The sequence below is a fragment of the Lissotriton helveticus genome, chromosome 7 (genome assembly GCF_964261635.1).
Source record: "Lissotriton helveticus chromosome 7, aLisHel1.1, whole genome shotgun sequence".
NCBI classification, from domain to species: Eukaryota; Metazoa; Chordata; class Amphibia; order Caudata; family Salamandridae; genus Lissotriton; species Lissotriton helveticus.
This window is the reverse complement of record NC_136068.1, coordinates 454652409-454668752: the sequence shown is the minus strand read 5'-3', so window position 1 is coordinate 454668752 and position 16344 is coordinate 454652409. Positions and strand designations below refer to the sequence as shown.

Below are 16344 nucleotides of genomic sequence, written 5' to 3'. Positions count from 1 at the left end.
ACTGAAAGCTGATAAACCTTCATCATGAACAAAAGCAACTTGTAATTCATTCCACTCATTATTGTCATACTCTTCCAACATAACTGGCATCCTTGATAAAAAATCAGCAAGAATATTGCTTTTGCCTGGAACGTAAACAATTTTGTAAATGAAATTTTGTAATCTCATCGAAATCCTAGCCAACCTTGCAGATGCATTTATCACACCTTCTGTTGTTAAGATTTTTACCAAGGGCTTGTGATCACTGCGTAATAAACACATTTTACCCCAAACAAAAGATTTAAAATGTTCTAAAGCCCAAGCACATGCTAAGGCTTCTTTTTCTATTATTGGGTATTTTTCCTCACAAGGTGACAAGGATCTTGAAGCATACGCAATTACTTTCTCCTTCCCACTTTCATCTATTTGAGCTAAGACGGCTCCTAAGCCTTTGTTACTTGCATCAGTTGTAATCACGCTATTTAGAGAAGGATCAAAACTTCTCAGGGAAGTGGCTTCGGCAATGGCTAATTTGATATTATTAAAATCCTGATCACACTGTTTAGACCATTCGAATTTTACATTCTTTTTCAAAAGTTGTCGAATATTATAAGTGACATTCGCAAAATTAGGAACATACTTTGAGCAAAATTCTGCCATTCCTAAAAATGACTTGATATCATCTTTACAAGTTGGAATTGGAGCGTCAGAAATAGCTGAAACCAAGGCAGGTTTTGGTCTAACACCTTCTTCGTCTATAATATGACCAAGGTAAGTCACACTTTTTTGTGCAAATTTACATTTTGAAAGTTCAATTGTGAGGCCTTTGCTTTCAAGAATACTCAAAACTTTCTCCATCCTGGACAAGTGCTCACTCTCGTTATCTCCAAAAACAAGTATATCATCTTGAAAGAATCTGACGCCCTTTTCTTCCTTGAAAAGTTGATACATTAGTCGTTGGAAAACAGCGGCTGCCGAAGCTAAGCCAAAATTGCATGCGCCTATAACGAAAACAGCCAAAAGGAGTTACAAAGGATGTAAATTTCATTGACTCAGGGCTTAAGGATATCTGATAATATGCCGATGAGAGATCAATGGTCGAGAACCATTGTGCATTGCCTAAACTAGAAACCATTTCGTTAATTTTAGGAAGTGGAAATTTATCTATTACAATGTTGTTGTTTAAGTGTCTTAGATCTACACACAACCTAATTTTTCCATTGCTCTGTCTAGCGACGACAATAGGAGAAACCCATTCACTTGCCTCAATAGGTTCAATGATATTGGCAGTAACTAACTTGTCCAATTCTTTCTTTACATCATCTCTCACCAGGATAGGAACATTCCTACACTTATGTATTTTAGGGCAAGCATCCTCCTTAATTATGATTTTGTGTTCAAATCCAATTAGATTCCCTAAAGTTTTGCTAAAAACGTTCGGAAATTTATCTAAAATCACTTTAGTTATGGTTGTACTGTCATCCACCACTAAAACTTGTTCACGACTGTTCGGGTCTAAGATGATGTGTAATTGTTTCTGGTCAAACCATCCTAGAACTGGCGGACCTTTTTTTGCAATGTACAACTTTCCTCTACATTCTCTTCCTTTGAACTTAAATACAAACCTACGGAAACCAAGAATAATAATAGGTTCCCCCATATAGCCTTTAGGGTGAATGTCTGGAATTAACAATTTATCACCTACTTGTCGGACAAAAGAGGACTTCCACATTTCTTCATTAATTATTGTATATGGTGAACCAGAATCTGCATAAATTTCAATATTCACCCCACCAATACTCATTAAACAGATAGGTTTGTCAATCATGTCTTCATCACGGATTTTTAAAACTAAATTCTCATGTAAACTCATTACTAAACTGTCTTCTTGATCATTTTCAAGAATTTCTTCCTCTTCCATATCATTTACAAAGTTAACCTTGTTTTTCTTCTTTCTGTTACAAGCTTTTGTCAAATGGCCTTTTAGACCACAATTAGTGCACTTCACTTTGAAGCCAGGGCAACCTTTTAAGTCTGCTAAGTGTTCGGAACTGTTACACCTATAACATTTAAGTTTCGAATTTGAGGAAGTTTGAGAATGTTTTGCATAATATGGTCTATTACTAGCACTCATTGTGTTCTTTGAGTTATAATTAAATCTCTTTCTATCAACAACATTGACTTTGCTAACAATCTCATTGGAAACAGAAGAATTTTCAAGTTTGATTACATTAGCACATCTGCCTGACATTTCTGCTTTTCGTGCAATTGCTAGAATGTCTTCTAAAGGAGAATCTCCATTAATCCACAATCTATCCTGAATTGAGGTATTATAAGAATGCATAACAATCTGATCTCTAATAAGATCTTCCTGTAATACCCCAAATTTGCAGTCTAACGATAATTTCTTAAGGTCAGCTAGGTAGCGATCAATGTTTTCATCCTTAGTTTGTTTCCTTGAAAAAAATTTGTATCTAGTTACACCTATACAAACTTTAGGAGCAAAGTAAGTGTCCAAATGTAACAGTGCTAGTATATACACATTTAAATCCCCAGGAAATGAAGGTTTAGTCATAGTTTCATATACTTTCAGTCCTACAGGACCTAGGGAATGTAAAAGAAGTCTTTTCTTTTGAGCATAAGACATTTTACCATCTTCATCTAATGCATCAATATAGTTACAAAAATAAGGTTTCCATTCTAACCACTTGAGTGGTGGTTCACTGCCAGCAACCCAAAAAGCCTGAGGTGCACTAATACTATAGTTGGGTTGAGACATAATAAATTAATGCTGATAGAAGAAAATACTGGATGTTGAAAAACTGACAATGTAAAATAGTTGCAATCAATATATTTAAATTTCCTCACCGGAGTAGATTGGCTGTGAAACTACAAATTCAATTATAACCCTCTTTTTTTTTTTTTTTGTTAAAAAGTAATGGTGTGCGTATCACCGATGATGATAATGCACAGGTTGTGTAATCGCCGCTGAATGAAACGCAAGGTGTGCGAATCACCGTTGAAGATAACGATCGTTGGTGAAAGGTTATTTTTAAGCTTCACGTTTTACCAAAATGGCCGCCTGTGCGTGTGATGTCATACGCAAGCAGCCCACAATGCAATTCGACGAAGTCTTGAGGAAGAGTTCCAAGAAGGAAGCTCACTGATTGACTCTCGAACTGTAAGTATTACTTCGTAGTCATAGTGCGTGCAGGAAACAGAATTCAAACGAAGATGCGATTATTTTTTGAAAGTGGTGCGTGTCAGTAATTGGGTGCGTTAGGCAATATGAATTTGATCCTTTTTTAATTTCGTCAAAGTCCAAATGTTACCTTTCCATATGCGATCATGCTCCCATTTCCCAAACGCGTCAAAGTTGAAGTGCTTCTTTCAATCACGCGTCGATCTGGTGAATTCGGAACAAGAGGCAATGAAACACCACTTAAATCGCACAAAAAGTTCGATTCTTGTAAATCTTTCAAAATTCAGGTTGGATAAAATGTTATTTCCAAAGCGGCATCTGATATCCAATTATGTAGATTGTCGATTGAAAGGAGTGAATAAATTCATTCTCTTTTATAATTAAGCTCAATAAAATAAATATGAGTTGCTCACGTAGGTTCTGCTCTCCGAATCCCGTCGCCAGTGAAATGAAGAATAAATCCAGTATGAGTTGAAGTTAATCCTTTAATTATTCGAAGAGCTTATTCCAAATCATCCAGTAGATTCAGCATAACAGGTTTAACTGAGCTTTACAAAAGATGCAATACAATATGACATGTGTAACATTCCATATTCTAGATGACATAACAGGAATGAATACAGTTAAAGATACAGTACCTTTAAGATGTAAACACAACAGGCTGCGAAGTACTTTTGGATAAAAAGGAATAATAGGTGAACGTGTCACAATAAACCCAGGTGTGGTGCATATCCTGTCAGTGTTGTAATGGTGGTCCTTTGGCATTCTGTTGACATTCATTCAGTTGGGTGAATATTTTGGAAAATCGCCACAGAAAGGATTACTTTGTTCTAGCTATATGACAGACATGAAACTCAGATACTCCAAATAGGGTTCCCACTTCTCTCCAGGTCATTACTGACATTGTTTCCAATTTAGAACGTTTGCGTAAAACCTAATGTAGTTTGGGAGTTGTTGTCTTCCTTGGCTTCCATTGCACTCATTAGACTAAAACACCTGAAAACAACAATTTGTAGATGAAAGGGCAAATTTAGAGACCGCATTCATAATAACCTAGGATGATCTCCTCCTGCTATCTCCAAATGACAGTTGGTGTAACATGGACCCGCAAGGTGGTTTGTCCTGCCAACAGGGATTAACTGCCGGCTCTGTGTACCTAATGTTTGTCATATATGTATATTTGCTATTTATAGTTTGTAGTGACTTTTATTAGGCTAGGGATGCTGGCATTGTTGTAATAATGATAGGTGGTACAGTTTCAGGTACAACCAAGGGACAGTTGATCGACTGAAGGCTTGAAGCACACTCCACTCTAAAGTACAAATTAATAGAACCAGGGAAACAGATTCTTTCGAATTTCTTGACATTTTCAGTCTTAGTTAAAAATATGTTGCAGATTACTTGAAGTTGAACCATATATATTTCATATGCACTCGTCCATAGTTTCCTGTGGATGTTCCTACTTTAAATAAACGTTGACTGTAAAACCTTTCTTAATCACACAAACCCTTTTAAAAATACTGTAATACAACCATAGGAATGCTTTATTTAAATTCAGATAAAAGATAATACATTTCGTTCTCTAATGAAGATAATATGTTTAGGTACTTAGACCACTTCCCTCTTGGTAACTGTTTTTCAGATTTGTGAGTCTCCTTCCCTTCACAATGGAGGCAGCAGAGGAAGAGGGAGAGGTGACGGCTGGCATAGAGTCCCTGGCAGTGGAGGACCAGGATGCAATGGAGGAAGACCAGGAGAAGGAACCCAAGGAACAGAAAGAAGTGGCGGAAGAGAAGGAGGACATGGCAGCTGTGGCCACGGAGGAAGGTGCAGGGTCAGGAAAAGAAGAGGAGGGTGACAGGGAGGTAGAGGAAGGGGAGGAAGAAGAAGAGGAAGAGGATGAGGACTGGTGTGTGCCTTGCAGTGATGAAGAACTGGAATCACCTGACACTTGGATGCCTACCCCTGAAGAAATCCGACACCTGTACGAGCTTCTGGCCAGTGAGGGTACACTGCCCTTACAGGTAGAGTTTCTCCCGCGCCGTCCTCTGACTCCTGACTATGATCCAGACGATGACAAGTCATATGAAGAGTCTGAGGAAGAGGAAGAAGAGGTGGAGAGGTGAGTCCACATATGCACCTAATGGCACCCTCACATCTTTGACAACGATTACAGGTTCACACTACCGGTGTACCCTTCTGCATTGATAAGAGCATGGTTAAAGGGGAATGGTGCACAGGGAGGTCTTGCCACAAAGGACAAAATTAGGAAAAGGGGTATGTGTTCTGCTAGTACTTATGTGCAAATGGTAGAAGTGTCCGGTATGTTGAGGGTGTTGGCGCCTAGCAAAGGCTGGTAGAACTGAGGAGTTCTGATGAAGTATGCTCATCACAGAGGAGAGGGTGGTAGAATTGAAGACATTTTTTGGATCTGCTCATCACCTAGGAGAGAGTGTTATTACTCCAATGTTTTGCTTGAGTGCCTTTCACAGAGAAGAGAGTGGTAGAATGGGACTGTTTTGCCGGTTTGTCTATCATCAATAAGACAGTGATAAAAGTGGATGGTCACTTTAGCCGTTTCCTTTAACTTGATAAGAAAGTTGTAGAAATTATGGAATGTACGCCATTAGTGGCAATACTTAAAGTATATTCAATCGATGCCCTTCAAGCAAGTTACTAAAAAGAACCAGTTTCTCTTAGTCAGCAACTTCAGATCTGATTGAGCGATAGGTTCAGAAGATGGTCTGAAGTCTTTTAAGAGTGAGTTGGGAGCCCAGTAGCTAATGGCATGAGGGAGGGAAGCAGAGAATTGATCAAATGGAAACCTGCCCATGGAGAAGGGATGGCGTCTATGGTACCTTCTGACACGCCGCTGTCTCTAGTCTGTCTCCTCACTTAAGAGGTGTTTGGTAGCTAGTTCTGCCCCTTGGTTTACTGGATCTTGCCCTGGTGATTTTAGGAGGAAACAGGAAAATATAGAATAACATAAAAGAGAGCAAGGGAAGTACAGCAAGTTTAGAGAACTGACCGACCTCAAGACCTTGTAGGCAACTCCTGGATGCTCTCTGAGGCTGGAGATTTATAATGTTGGGTGATCCCAAGATTCACAGATGGCAGATACTGTTCAATATAACTCTATACAATTTTACTATCAGGAATAGGAAAGTAAGGCAGAGCATAGGCAGGGTACCCCACCAGGATCTAAAATGTTAACAGTAGCCCAGCCTTCTTTGAACCATCCGAGGCTGCCCCAGAAGCCTACACCACCACAGCTGAGGATATCTGGGGATACTAACAGGATACAGGAGTTGGATACTGAAACAATCACAAACGCACAGCAGGATGCCACAACCCTCTCCTCTTTTGACAAGGTACAGCAGCAGGAATACTTGATAAAAGAGATGACATAATACACAGAAGGGTGTAAAACTTCTCCCCTTAAAGGAATCCCGAGATTTGCAGCAAAACCAACTGAAACAAGCTAAAAGGTAACTAAAAAAACAGGATAGCGTATTAAAAACTCAAACACCCACTGCATATATCTATACCTACAACAATTAAACAAAACGTTAGACTAAAAAAAACCATGCAAAGGCAGTCTCCAAACATCACATTAAGCACAAAACAACCAACCTTACCCGCACATAAGTATAACGTTTTTTTCTTTTGTCGTGTTTATTTGGCTCTGCCTATCACATGCAATCTGCATATTTTAGCATTCTCTACCATTTTACTTTGTTTTATTCAGACCCCATGTGCCGACCCAGTTCGACTTTGATATTGATGATGAGCCAGTGACACCCAAAAATTCTCTCATAGACCGTCCAAGAACAGGTAAGTGTGCATTTCTCACAAAGAGTTTTCGTTAAGGGGTGCGGGAGGAGAGGAAATGGAATTGAGGACAATACTTTGGTCTGGTTATAAAAATGTGTTGATAGGACTTGAGTTATTAACAAATACGTAGGCAGATACAGCCTGATAATATCTGTTTCCAGAAATGGTCTATTGATACAACAGTCTTTTCCTGTATCAGCATCTGTTACAAAGGTACCAAGTGCATCTTTAATTAGGCCAAGGTAATCAAAGTCTGCTACTCTACAGTACCCCTGCTGTTTCAGTACTAGAACCTAAGATTAACTGAGACACTGCTTCTTCACGCATCAGTCTGTTAATGTTTCTGCTTGCAGTGTTCTACTCAAGACTTCAGATAGTTATCTATCTATCTATCTATCTGTCTCTTGGGCATCTATCAGTGTACCAAAGTGCTAAGTAACCAGCACATGCTCTGTTCCACTACCAGACTCTACACATAGCTTTGCGGAGACATCTCATCAAAGCTTTATTCGAGCATTATACTCATAAAAGCACAAACATACATTTAAAATACATCATTTAAAAAGTTAAATTCATATTATACAAAATTTTAAGACAGTTGTGCAGACATAACCAATAAGAAACTTTGATGTATAATTACACAAAACCCACAAAGAGTACCCTAATCAATTTACATTAGTAAGAATTGCCCTCCGTCTAATAGACCATGCCCACCCTAAGTACTTTGCTGTTGCTAGGACAACAGGCATATCGCTGGAGGTACAAATTATTCGTAATGCCTCAACACCCCTAATTGCCCCTAGATTTCTGCAAACAGGGGCTAACCAAGCTTTTCTCGGGATGTTATAAGCTATACACATGAATAAGAAGTGACCTATACTTTCATCTGCTGCACCACAAACTGGGCAGCAGGAGGTGGTGGAGCTCCTCCACCTACCCGTCAATGATCTCAGAGGAAGGGCACCTGATCTTAGCTGGAAGAAAAGCTTCCTATCTCCAGGGCTAGTGATACTGTCCCAATATGGTTCTAATGCAGGACATTGTTTAACTTCAAGAAAGCGCCCCGTCATGGTATCAGATCTCGTTTTTTGCCAGAGTCTTCCAGCTACCCAGTCCCAGTATAGACTTTTGATCGTATTTTTACTTGGGAAGGGTTCCACAGATGGATTGTCCCATAGATTTGAGAGGCCAACAACGCCTAAGGCAGTCCTGAGATTTTTTAGCCAAACTATCTTATGGAAAGTATCAGCTTTAATTATGGCCAAAAACCCATCTGCGTAGTGCCTGATCTCCGGAGTAGTCCAGAGGCGTCTCCAATAAAGAATCGGGCGCAACCTCGCTTGGTCGCTAACTGGTCTTCTCCCCAAATCAAGACCAAGTGGGATAAGTGGTGTACTCTGCGGGAGTCCTGTGATTCCCCTAAGAAATCTATTCTCAGATAGCTGTAAAGGGAGGAGCTTCTCGAATCTCCATAACTCTGCCCCATAAAGTGTGGACCCAAGATCCTTGGCATCATATACAGCCAAGACCGGTTTTATTGGCTTAGTCTTCGATTTTTTTGTGTTCCGCCCGAAGTGCCCCCGAGATCTGTTGGTGCCTCAGTACCGCCTTTTCTATGTGCTGAGACCATCTTGAGTTGTTTGCAATCTGTACCCCCAGATAGGTAAATACACTAACGACCTCAAGGTGACAGTTATTCGAAGATATCTTCAGCCGGGGTCTACGTTTTGATGTAAAGGCCATCAACTTGGTCTTACCCACGTTGACTTCAAGGCCATGCTCCCCACAAAAGAGATCGAAGATATTCAGAGCTCGCTGGAGGCCAGCCGGCGTTTTGGATAGAATTAGCGTATCGTCGGCGAACATCAGAATCGGAACCCTGAGGCCCGCCAACGAAGGCGCATCTACACTGGCGTCCAGCATCCGGGCCACTATCTCATTAATAAATAGGGAAAAGAGCAGGGGAGCCATTGCGCACCCCTGCCGCACTCCACGCTCAATCGGGAAGTCAGCAGATGATTCACCATTCATGCCCCATTGGACTTTGGCGAAATTACACTCGTGCAACCTCATTATCAGGGTAAGTAACTCAGCCGGAAGACCTGTTTCACTCAGAACTGCCCAAAGCTTTCTCCTTGGGACCAGGTCGAAGGCAGCCCGCAGGTCAACAAAAGCAACATACAGGCTGCCCTCGCCAAGCACCACCGTCCCCCACTGCAGCAGAGCAAAGCGAAACACCTGGTCGATTGTACTTGTTGCCCGCTGGAACCCAGCCTAATAAGGGGACAGGGCATTATTCTCGTCAACCCAATCCATTAATTTGTTTACCACCATCCTCCCTACCACTTTTTGGACAGTGGCAATCAGGCTTATCGGACTGTAATTGACCGGGAGAGACCGATCCCCTTTTTTATATATCGGTATGATGGTTGCTCCCTTCCATAGTTCAGGGACAGCCGTTCCCTTTGCTTTAGCGTTTCCCTAAAGAAATACATATCTGGCCCACCTCACCTTATCGTTAGTAAACACATCAGAGGGTACACCATCTAGGCCCGGGGCCCTCCCCCCGGGTGCAGCGTGTATTGCAACTTCGGTTTCTTTAAGGGTAAATATATTCCCAATGGGAAATAAAGCCGAAGTTGCTTCCACATCCTTAAACTCTGCAGTCTCAGCATATTAAGGTTTAAAATAATCCACCCAAGCACCCTCGGCGACATTATTATCGGGTTTGTCTGGAGCTCCACCTCTGCCCCACTTAACAATATTCCAGAATAACCTGGAGTCCTTAGCCCCCGAAGCCTCCTTTAATTCAACCCAATGCTTTTCATCCCATATTTTTTTTGCTAGGGATATACTAACCTTGTAGGCCTTCCTGGCACCACTAATCGCTGCCCTGTCCCTGCTCCTAATTGTTCTGCCCAAATTTGACCTGGCTGTCCTGCACTGGTGGTTAAACCACCTTGCTAGCTTGAGTGGTTGTTTCCTGTTTGTCTTGCGGGGCCTCATGAAGTGCGGTTTTAAGAGGGAGAAGAGCCTGTCATGTATGTCAGTTATTTCCCTAGACCCAGGAATTACTGGGTTTGCATCCTCCATAGCAGTAATTGCAATATCTACCTTTGAACTTATAAATGCCATAGATTCTGCATTAGCCAATACTCTCGGCCATTTAAGTCTGCGCATGTCATTGGCCATAGTAGGCAATGGGCCATCAGTCGATGGGGAATTCCCTGTTGGGACCAACCACCAACTGTGGGTCACACAGAGAGGATTATGATCACTCTCCAATCTGCTCTTAACTTCCATGTCGCATACCAACTGCCACAAGTTTAGGCTACAAAGGACATAGTCTATCCGGCTTTGGTATCGACCATTGTCGAATGTGCAGGCGCCTTCCCTATCGCTCTTCGTTCTCCCATTTAGGGCTCTTAGTCCTTGTTCCAAACAAATGGCATTCAGTTGTAATATGTCTTTCGTCCATCGCTTAACCGGTGTCAGATTTAGAATAGGGACGCCCCACTGCATGTCTTCCTCTTGCCCCAAAGGAACATCGGAGCTATCCAGTGGTTCGAAAGTCCTATTTAGGTCACCGGCTACTACAACCTTATTTCCCAAGGACTGTATTTCCAAAAAAGAAGACAAAGCCTCTAGGATGGTTGAGTTCCCTATGGTACTGCCCCTAGCATAGATGTTGTAAATATCTATCCCTCCCCTGTGTTCTGATGCTATTCTTACCATTTGGATATCCTTGCAACCCAAATCCACCACTTTGATTGTTGCATGTAAGCTTTGCCGTATCCAAATTGTAAGGCCTCCCATCGGTCGCCCCCTGCCGCCTCTGCCAGCAGGGATTGCAAAGTTTAGGTAGCCAGGGAGGAATATGGGATCGCAGGCCCATGTCTCTTGGAATAGACAAATATCAAAACCATTGATAAAGTCTTTCCAATTTTGGGATTCCAGCTTGCTACTCAACCCCGCGATGTTCCATGAGACCAACTTCCCTAAGCAGGGACCTTCTATAAGGGCTGCTCTTGTAGACACCCCAGAATGACGTGTTAAATTTCCTACAAGCCCCTCCATATCAAGATTTTTGTCCTCATTATTTTGCACAACCTCCAGAGTGCCAACAATACTAGTTGTGATTAGATCTTCATTTACAGATACCCTGGAAATTGAGAAGAACTCCCCACATGTTGCCTCCAAATTCACAGTTTCCCCGCTAGTACTGGTTACATTTTGCTCTACATTTTCGATTAACGAAAGAGTTAATGCAGATTCCCCACATATATCCCAAACATTCATATTTTCCCAGTTGTTGATGGTATAATCAGATTTAGGTTCATCAAAGCCCCGACCCTGGGAATTATTTCCATTTGGTCAATGAACCCACCCTTGATCTGCCATCACTTCAAAACAATTATACGTTGGTACATTACAATAGTTTCCCCGTTGGAAGGGTGCAGTGAAGGGAACAAATCCTGGTGAGGGGGGATTGTTGAAGCAACCTGCTTCAGGAACTATGCCAAATTGAATGCTTGGTGGTCTTGGATAGAAAAATGTGAGGTCCACAACGCCAATTCCAGCACTGTTTATACCCCAATTTTGTCTCGTTATCAAGCGTACCACCCTTGGATCCTGGAAATTAACGACAATACAATCCCCCTCCAAACACTTGGGAGTACAGCCTATCCACTCTGTCCTTCTTACTCCATTAATCAGCCCATCCACTTCCCTGGGCAATGGTCTATTGATCCTTAACCAGTGCATGACCTTGTTTTTTAGCATCTGGAAGGATTCTCTTTGCCCAACCTGCAAAGGTGGCACATTGGTGAGGAGAGCAACGAAGGGGTAAGAATCTGGAGGGAGATTCATAGGTGGTATCCTACGAGGGGCCCTCATAGGAAGTGTAACGTGTGGCCCGGGGGCTAGAACAACAGGGCGGGATGTTGGAATGCTTGGTGGGGGTTGTGTAACCGGTGGGCCAGGGGCTAGAACAACAGTGTGGGGTGTCGGAATGCTTGGTGGGGGTTGGGAATTATTCATTACACAGTTACTGTTTCCGCAGCTGTCTTTATTACCCGTGTCTACAACATCAGGGCATTTTTTGGGATGGAGATTGTTACTTTCCCGGCTGTCCAGTGGGTGTAAGTTAGTCTTTGAGACTTGACCCGTTGGCCGAGGCCTATTAATAGTGGTAACTACAGGGGGGAGGGGCTCAGCAGCAGAAACACTGTTTGCCAGCCTACCTAATTTTGGAGGATTATTGATATCCCCCACCCTAGGATAGGACTTGATTAATGATTTGGTGGAAAAGAAATTATCAAGAGTAGCCTGCTCGAAGTGGTCAAGTCGATCGGCCAATCTCTTGACTCGATCTTCAATAGGAGTCCAGAGAGACCTCATCAACCTTTCCAACTGAACGAGCAGTAGTGGAGCAGGAGATTGGGTCTCGGCCGATCCCACCGTTAAAGGGTCACTAAGGATAGATGCAGGGCAAGCCGGAGTTACTCCATCGCTAATGATCTTAACCCCATCGGAGCCAGCCCCATTAGGCTCACAGGGGGTACACAAGCCTAATCCAATTTTCCTTAATTTTTTAGGATGTTTGGGAAGATAGTACTTCTTCGGGGCAATGCATCTCTTCCTTTTGGTGCATGGTTTGTTAGTGACCACATGAAGTGGCACAATTGATTTGGTAGTATTTACCTCACCAATTGATAAATCAGTTAATATAATGGGCGAGGTAGGGACCGAAGTGGTCCTATCGTCACCCACAGGAAAGTTAATCAATAGGCCCGGTGACTTGGGAAAAGCATAGGGCGTTTCTAGTACCGCTGGCAGGGTTAAAGATGATAGAGGAGGGACCAATGCCGGGAAACCCGAGGGTGGCCGTTTCTCCAGGGGAATTTTAAGGAGTTCGATAGATAGCCTACGCTCGGCGCGTCGGTCCGCCAAGGCAATCTCCTTATCAATATCTTGGGTAGCCCGACTAAAGTATTTGTCTAGGGTACCCAAGATTGTTAGCCCCAACTCAGGCTGGGGGGAGCTTTGAACAGGGGTAGTCGAAGGGGAAGGCATACTTAACAGGCGGTGTACTTAATAATGGAAGAACAATATAGGCCAAAAGCACAAAATATCCAGTCACAGTAATAGTCTTTGACAGTGAATTGGGAATTAAGCAAATCAAAAGTGTCAAAATGGCTTACACGTGTAATCAGTGACCCCAAAGCAGTGGCGCGATGTCAGGGAGTGGGCCCAGCCCAGCCTCCTTCGGCCCCTGACGGCCACAGACGGTCCCGCCCTTGTCCTGGGCTTCTCCCGGGACGCTCCCGCGCAGCGGGAATAGCAGAATGATGATATAGGGACTCTCGTTGATGGGGGCGGGGCAGGCAGGGAGAGCGCCCCAGATGATCGCAATTAGGGCTGGTGGGGACTCCTGGGAAAGGTAGTCCCGGTCCCGCAGCTCGCAGCCCTGCCCACGCGCACACACACCCGCTGCAAACTCCACCTGTACAAACAACTTCAGGGGTCCAAAGGTCCACGGCAACACAACCCTCGAAGCGGGACCCGCGAAGCGGGATCCGCGAAGCGGGTTCCGCGAGCCGCTATCCGGGAAAGCAGCAGTCAGGGCAGAGATTCTCCACACGCACCAACAGGTCAGCAAAGCATCCCAAAGTGTATTGAGGTGCCGAAGGTTTTTAATTCGATGATGGGGGCGGGGCAGGCAGGGAGAGCGGCCCAGATGATCGCAATTAGGGCTGGCGGGGACTCCTGGGAAAGGTAGTCCCGGTCCCGCAGCTCGCAGCCCTGCCCACGCGCACATACACCCGCTGCAAACTCCACCTGTACAAACAACTTCAGGGGTCCAAAGGTCCACGGCAACACAACCCTCGAAGCGGGACCCGCGAAGCGGGTTCCGCGAGGCGCTATCCGGGAAAGCAGCAGTCAGGGCAGAGATTCTCCACATGCACCAACAGGTCAGCAAAGCGGAGACATCTTATTCTGATATGCAAGACAGGGGGCAGTTTGAACACTGGCATCCGCATACATTCAACTTTGCCACTGCTCCTCAGACCTAGCCGCAAACACTCCTTGATAGTCTAGTTTGGCAGCCTACACAAGGGTCTGTAGAGGCACTTTAGACATGACATGCTGTAACTATGCTATACGAGTACTGAGCCCACAGCAAGTTGTCAATGCACCCCAAACTTGACCTTGTGCACCACTTGCTATTCAAGTAGTAAAACCCCCGTACACAGCTCTGTAGGTGTACCTCACTGTGACCTTCTTATTCCAGTATTAAGACCCATAAACAGATCTATTATTGCATTTGTACCCTAGTTTTCAGAGCTGCAGCTGTTTCAGAACTAGAAGACCGATGTTTCTTTTTTTATGCATCTCAATCTAGCGAGGCATTGCTGTCTTAACCTGTATCACTCCTGCTGTTTTGATGCTGGGACCCATACACACAACTCTGCCAATGATCCGTAATGCTTTCATGCAGCACCCCTGCTGTTCCAGCATTGGGACGAATACACAGCCACAGTATTAATTTCATAACATACTCTAATACCTAAAACAACAAGCTATGCCAATGCATCTCAAATCTGTGGAGTACCACATCTGGCTTTTGGGTTTCATGGAGCTGCATACAGATCCGTTCATGCACCTCAGATCTGACCTGCAGGTACTCTTGGTGCTTAGATACAGCAACCCACACACTATTGTGCCAGTAAACCGTAGCCTTACCTTTCAGTAGCCCCTGCCATTCATGTACTGGAACCACAAAGATGTTTGAAGTGTGGCTTGGTTTCCTGTAATGAAATGTTTGGGGATGTGGGCAAGCGTAAGAAATCTGCAGAGCTACTACATTCCATGCTAATTCATTACTCGCCAACCAATGGCTTAGCTAATGCGCTCCAACTCTACCGTCACCTTCCCGTCGATGGGAGATTTGGGTTTACAGTCCGTTATACTGTATTTTCTGCCGGTTTTTCTCTGACATCGTAAAGTGACTGCCTACATGTCAAACCTCTGTGTAAAATCATAAGTTAAGTTATGTCACTTATTAAGCATTATTTAGGTTCTATAACTGAGTCTGGTCCTATGTGGAAGGATTGCACACTTAGCACAGCACTGTATTAGTCTTTTTAGTGCCCTGTAACCTCCTCCTTACTAGACAAAGCATGCTTTTCCATAAACTGACATCAGCACTGACACATCTGTTGTGTCCCCAGGGAGCACCACCAAGAGCCAGAAGCGTGAGGCCCGGCTGGACAAAGTGCTGTCAGACATGAAGCGGCACAAGAAGATCGAGGAGCAGATCATGAAAACTGGCCGCGACCTCTTTGGAATGGATGATGAGTTTGAGGGTCGGAAGGAGTTGACTACACCTAAGCGTTACTCTGCCATCTTCCCACGACACCGCAAGTACTGAACCTAAATGCCAATCCAGGAGCTCAGCTGTGCATCCTTGCTTCAGACTGTGTCTAGAGTGCTGAGCTAGAGATTAATTACATTCACCACTCCCATGTTCTTGTTAAGAGCACTACTGACATTTGGGCACTTTTTTCAAATGTATTCTATCCTGTTTTTTTAATGTCGTCTTTTAACCATGTTCAACTTCTTCGGAGCACCGTTCCTGCTGTATGAACTTTGAAAAAGGAGTTGTTTTCTGACCTCTCTGATATTAACTGTCCTTTGTGTTTGTTTGTATGTTAACTCAGATACATTTTTCTTTAATATGCAGAGTTTGAAATAAAATATGTGCTATTTTCATTGTTGCTTTGATCCTAGAATATTACTACTGCTTCTGTTTCTTGGAGTGTAGTGGCATTTTGATTGACCTCCTAAATTGTGCAACAACCCTCTGCAAAATCAAGTAGATTGTGTGTTCAGTGGATGGTTGTTAGTGTGTGGTTGCGCTGCCCACAGAAATGACCAACTAAAATTAAGAGGGGAATTTAAATATCAAAAATCGATTTTGATGTTGGATTATAAAAAGGGATTTTTGTTTTTAACTTAATTCACTGCGTAGTACTGCAAAACTCAAGTCCTGGATCCCACTGCAGAACACGAATGTAAGAAATAAGGTTATTATTTTCTCCAACATTGAAGACATGCAGTAAACATTGGAACCATCTTGGCCTCTAGAGGAAGTAGGAGAGCTTAAGCTTCTACCTCATTGGCTGAAGTTTGGGTTCTTTCTATTGAGGTGGATGTGATACTAAACATAGAATGTTGTTTCAGGACTATGGCCATGTTATATATTGTACATTGTATAGTGCTATTTTAATGTACCGGGGATTCCCAGCCTAACAATGAGGAATGGT

The 16344-nt window shown here is 43.2% G+C and overlaps 1 protein-coding gene across 2 annotated transcripts in view; it reads left to right on the top strand.

Annotated features, from left to right (window-relative positions):
* The window catches only part of PAGR1 (PAXIP1 associated glutamate rich protein 1), a 206110-nt gene extending 190320 nt beyond the window's left edge, over positions 1 to 15790 (top strand). The window contains exons 2-5 of one of the 2 annotated variants that reach the window (XM_078652401.1): positions 2916 to 3160; positions 4824 to 5303; positions 6930 to 7015; positions 15250 to 15790. In XM_078652401.1, the coding sequence (XP_078508527.1) occupies positions 4849 to 5303; positions 6930 to 7015; positions 15250 to 15449 (741 nt within the window). In that variant the 5' untranslated portion in view covers positions 2916 to 3160; positions 4824 to 4848 and the 3' untranslated portion in view covers positions 15450 to 15790. The remainder of the gene's footprint in view (positions 1 to 2915; positions 3161 to 4823; positions 5304 to 6929; positions 7016 to 15249) is intronic. The other variant, XM_078652400.1, reaches the window with a different exon arrangement.
* The last annotated feature ends 554 nt before the right edge of the window (positions 15791 to 16344 follow it).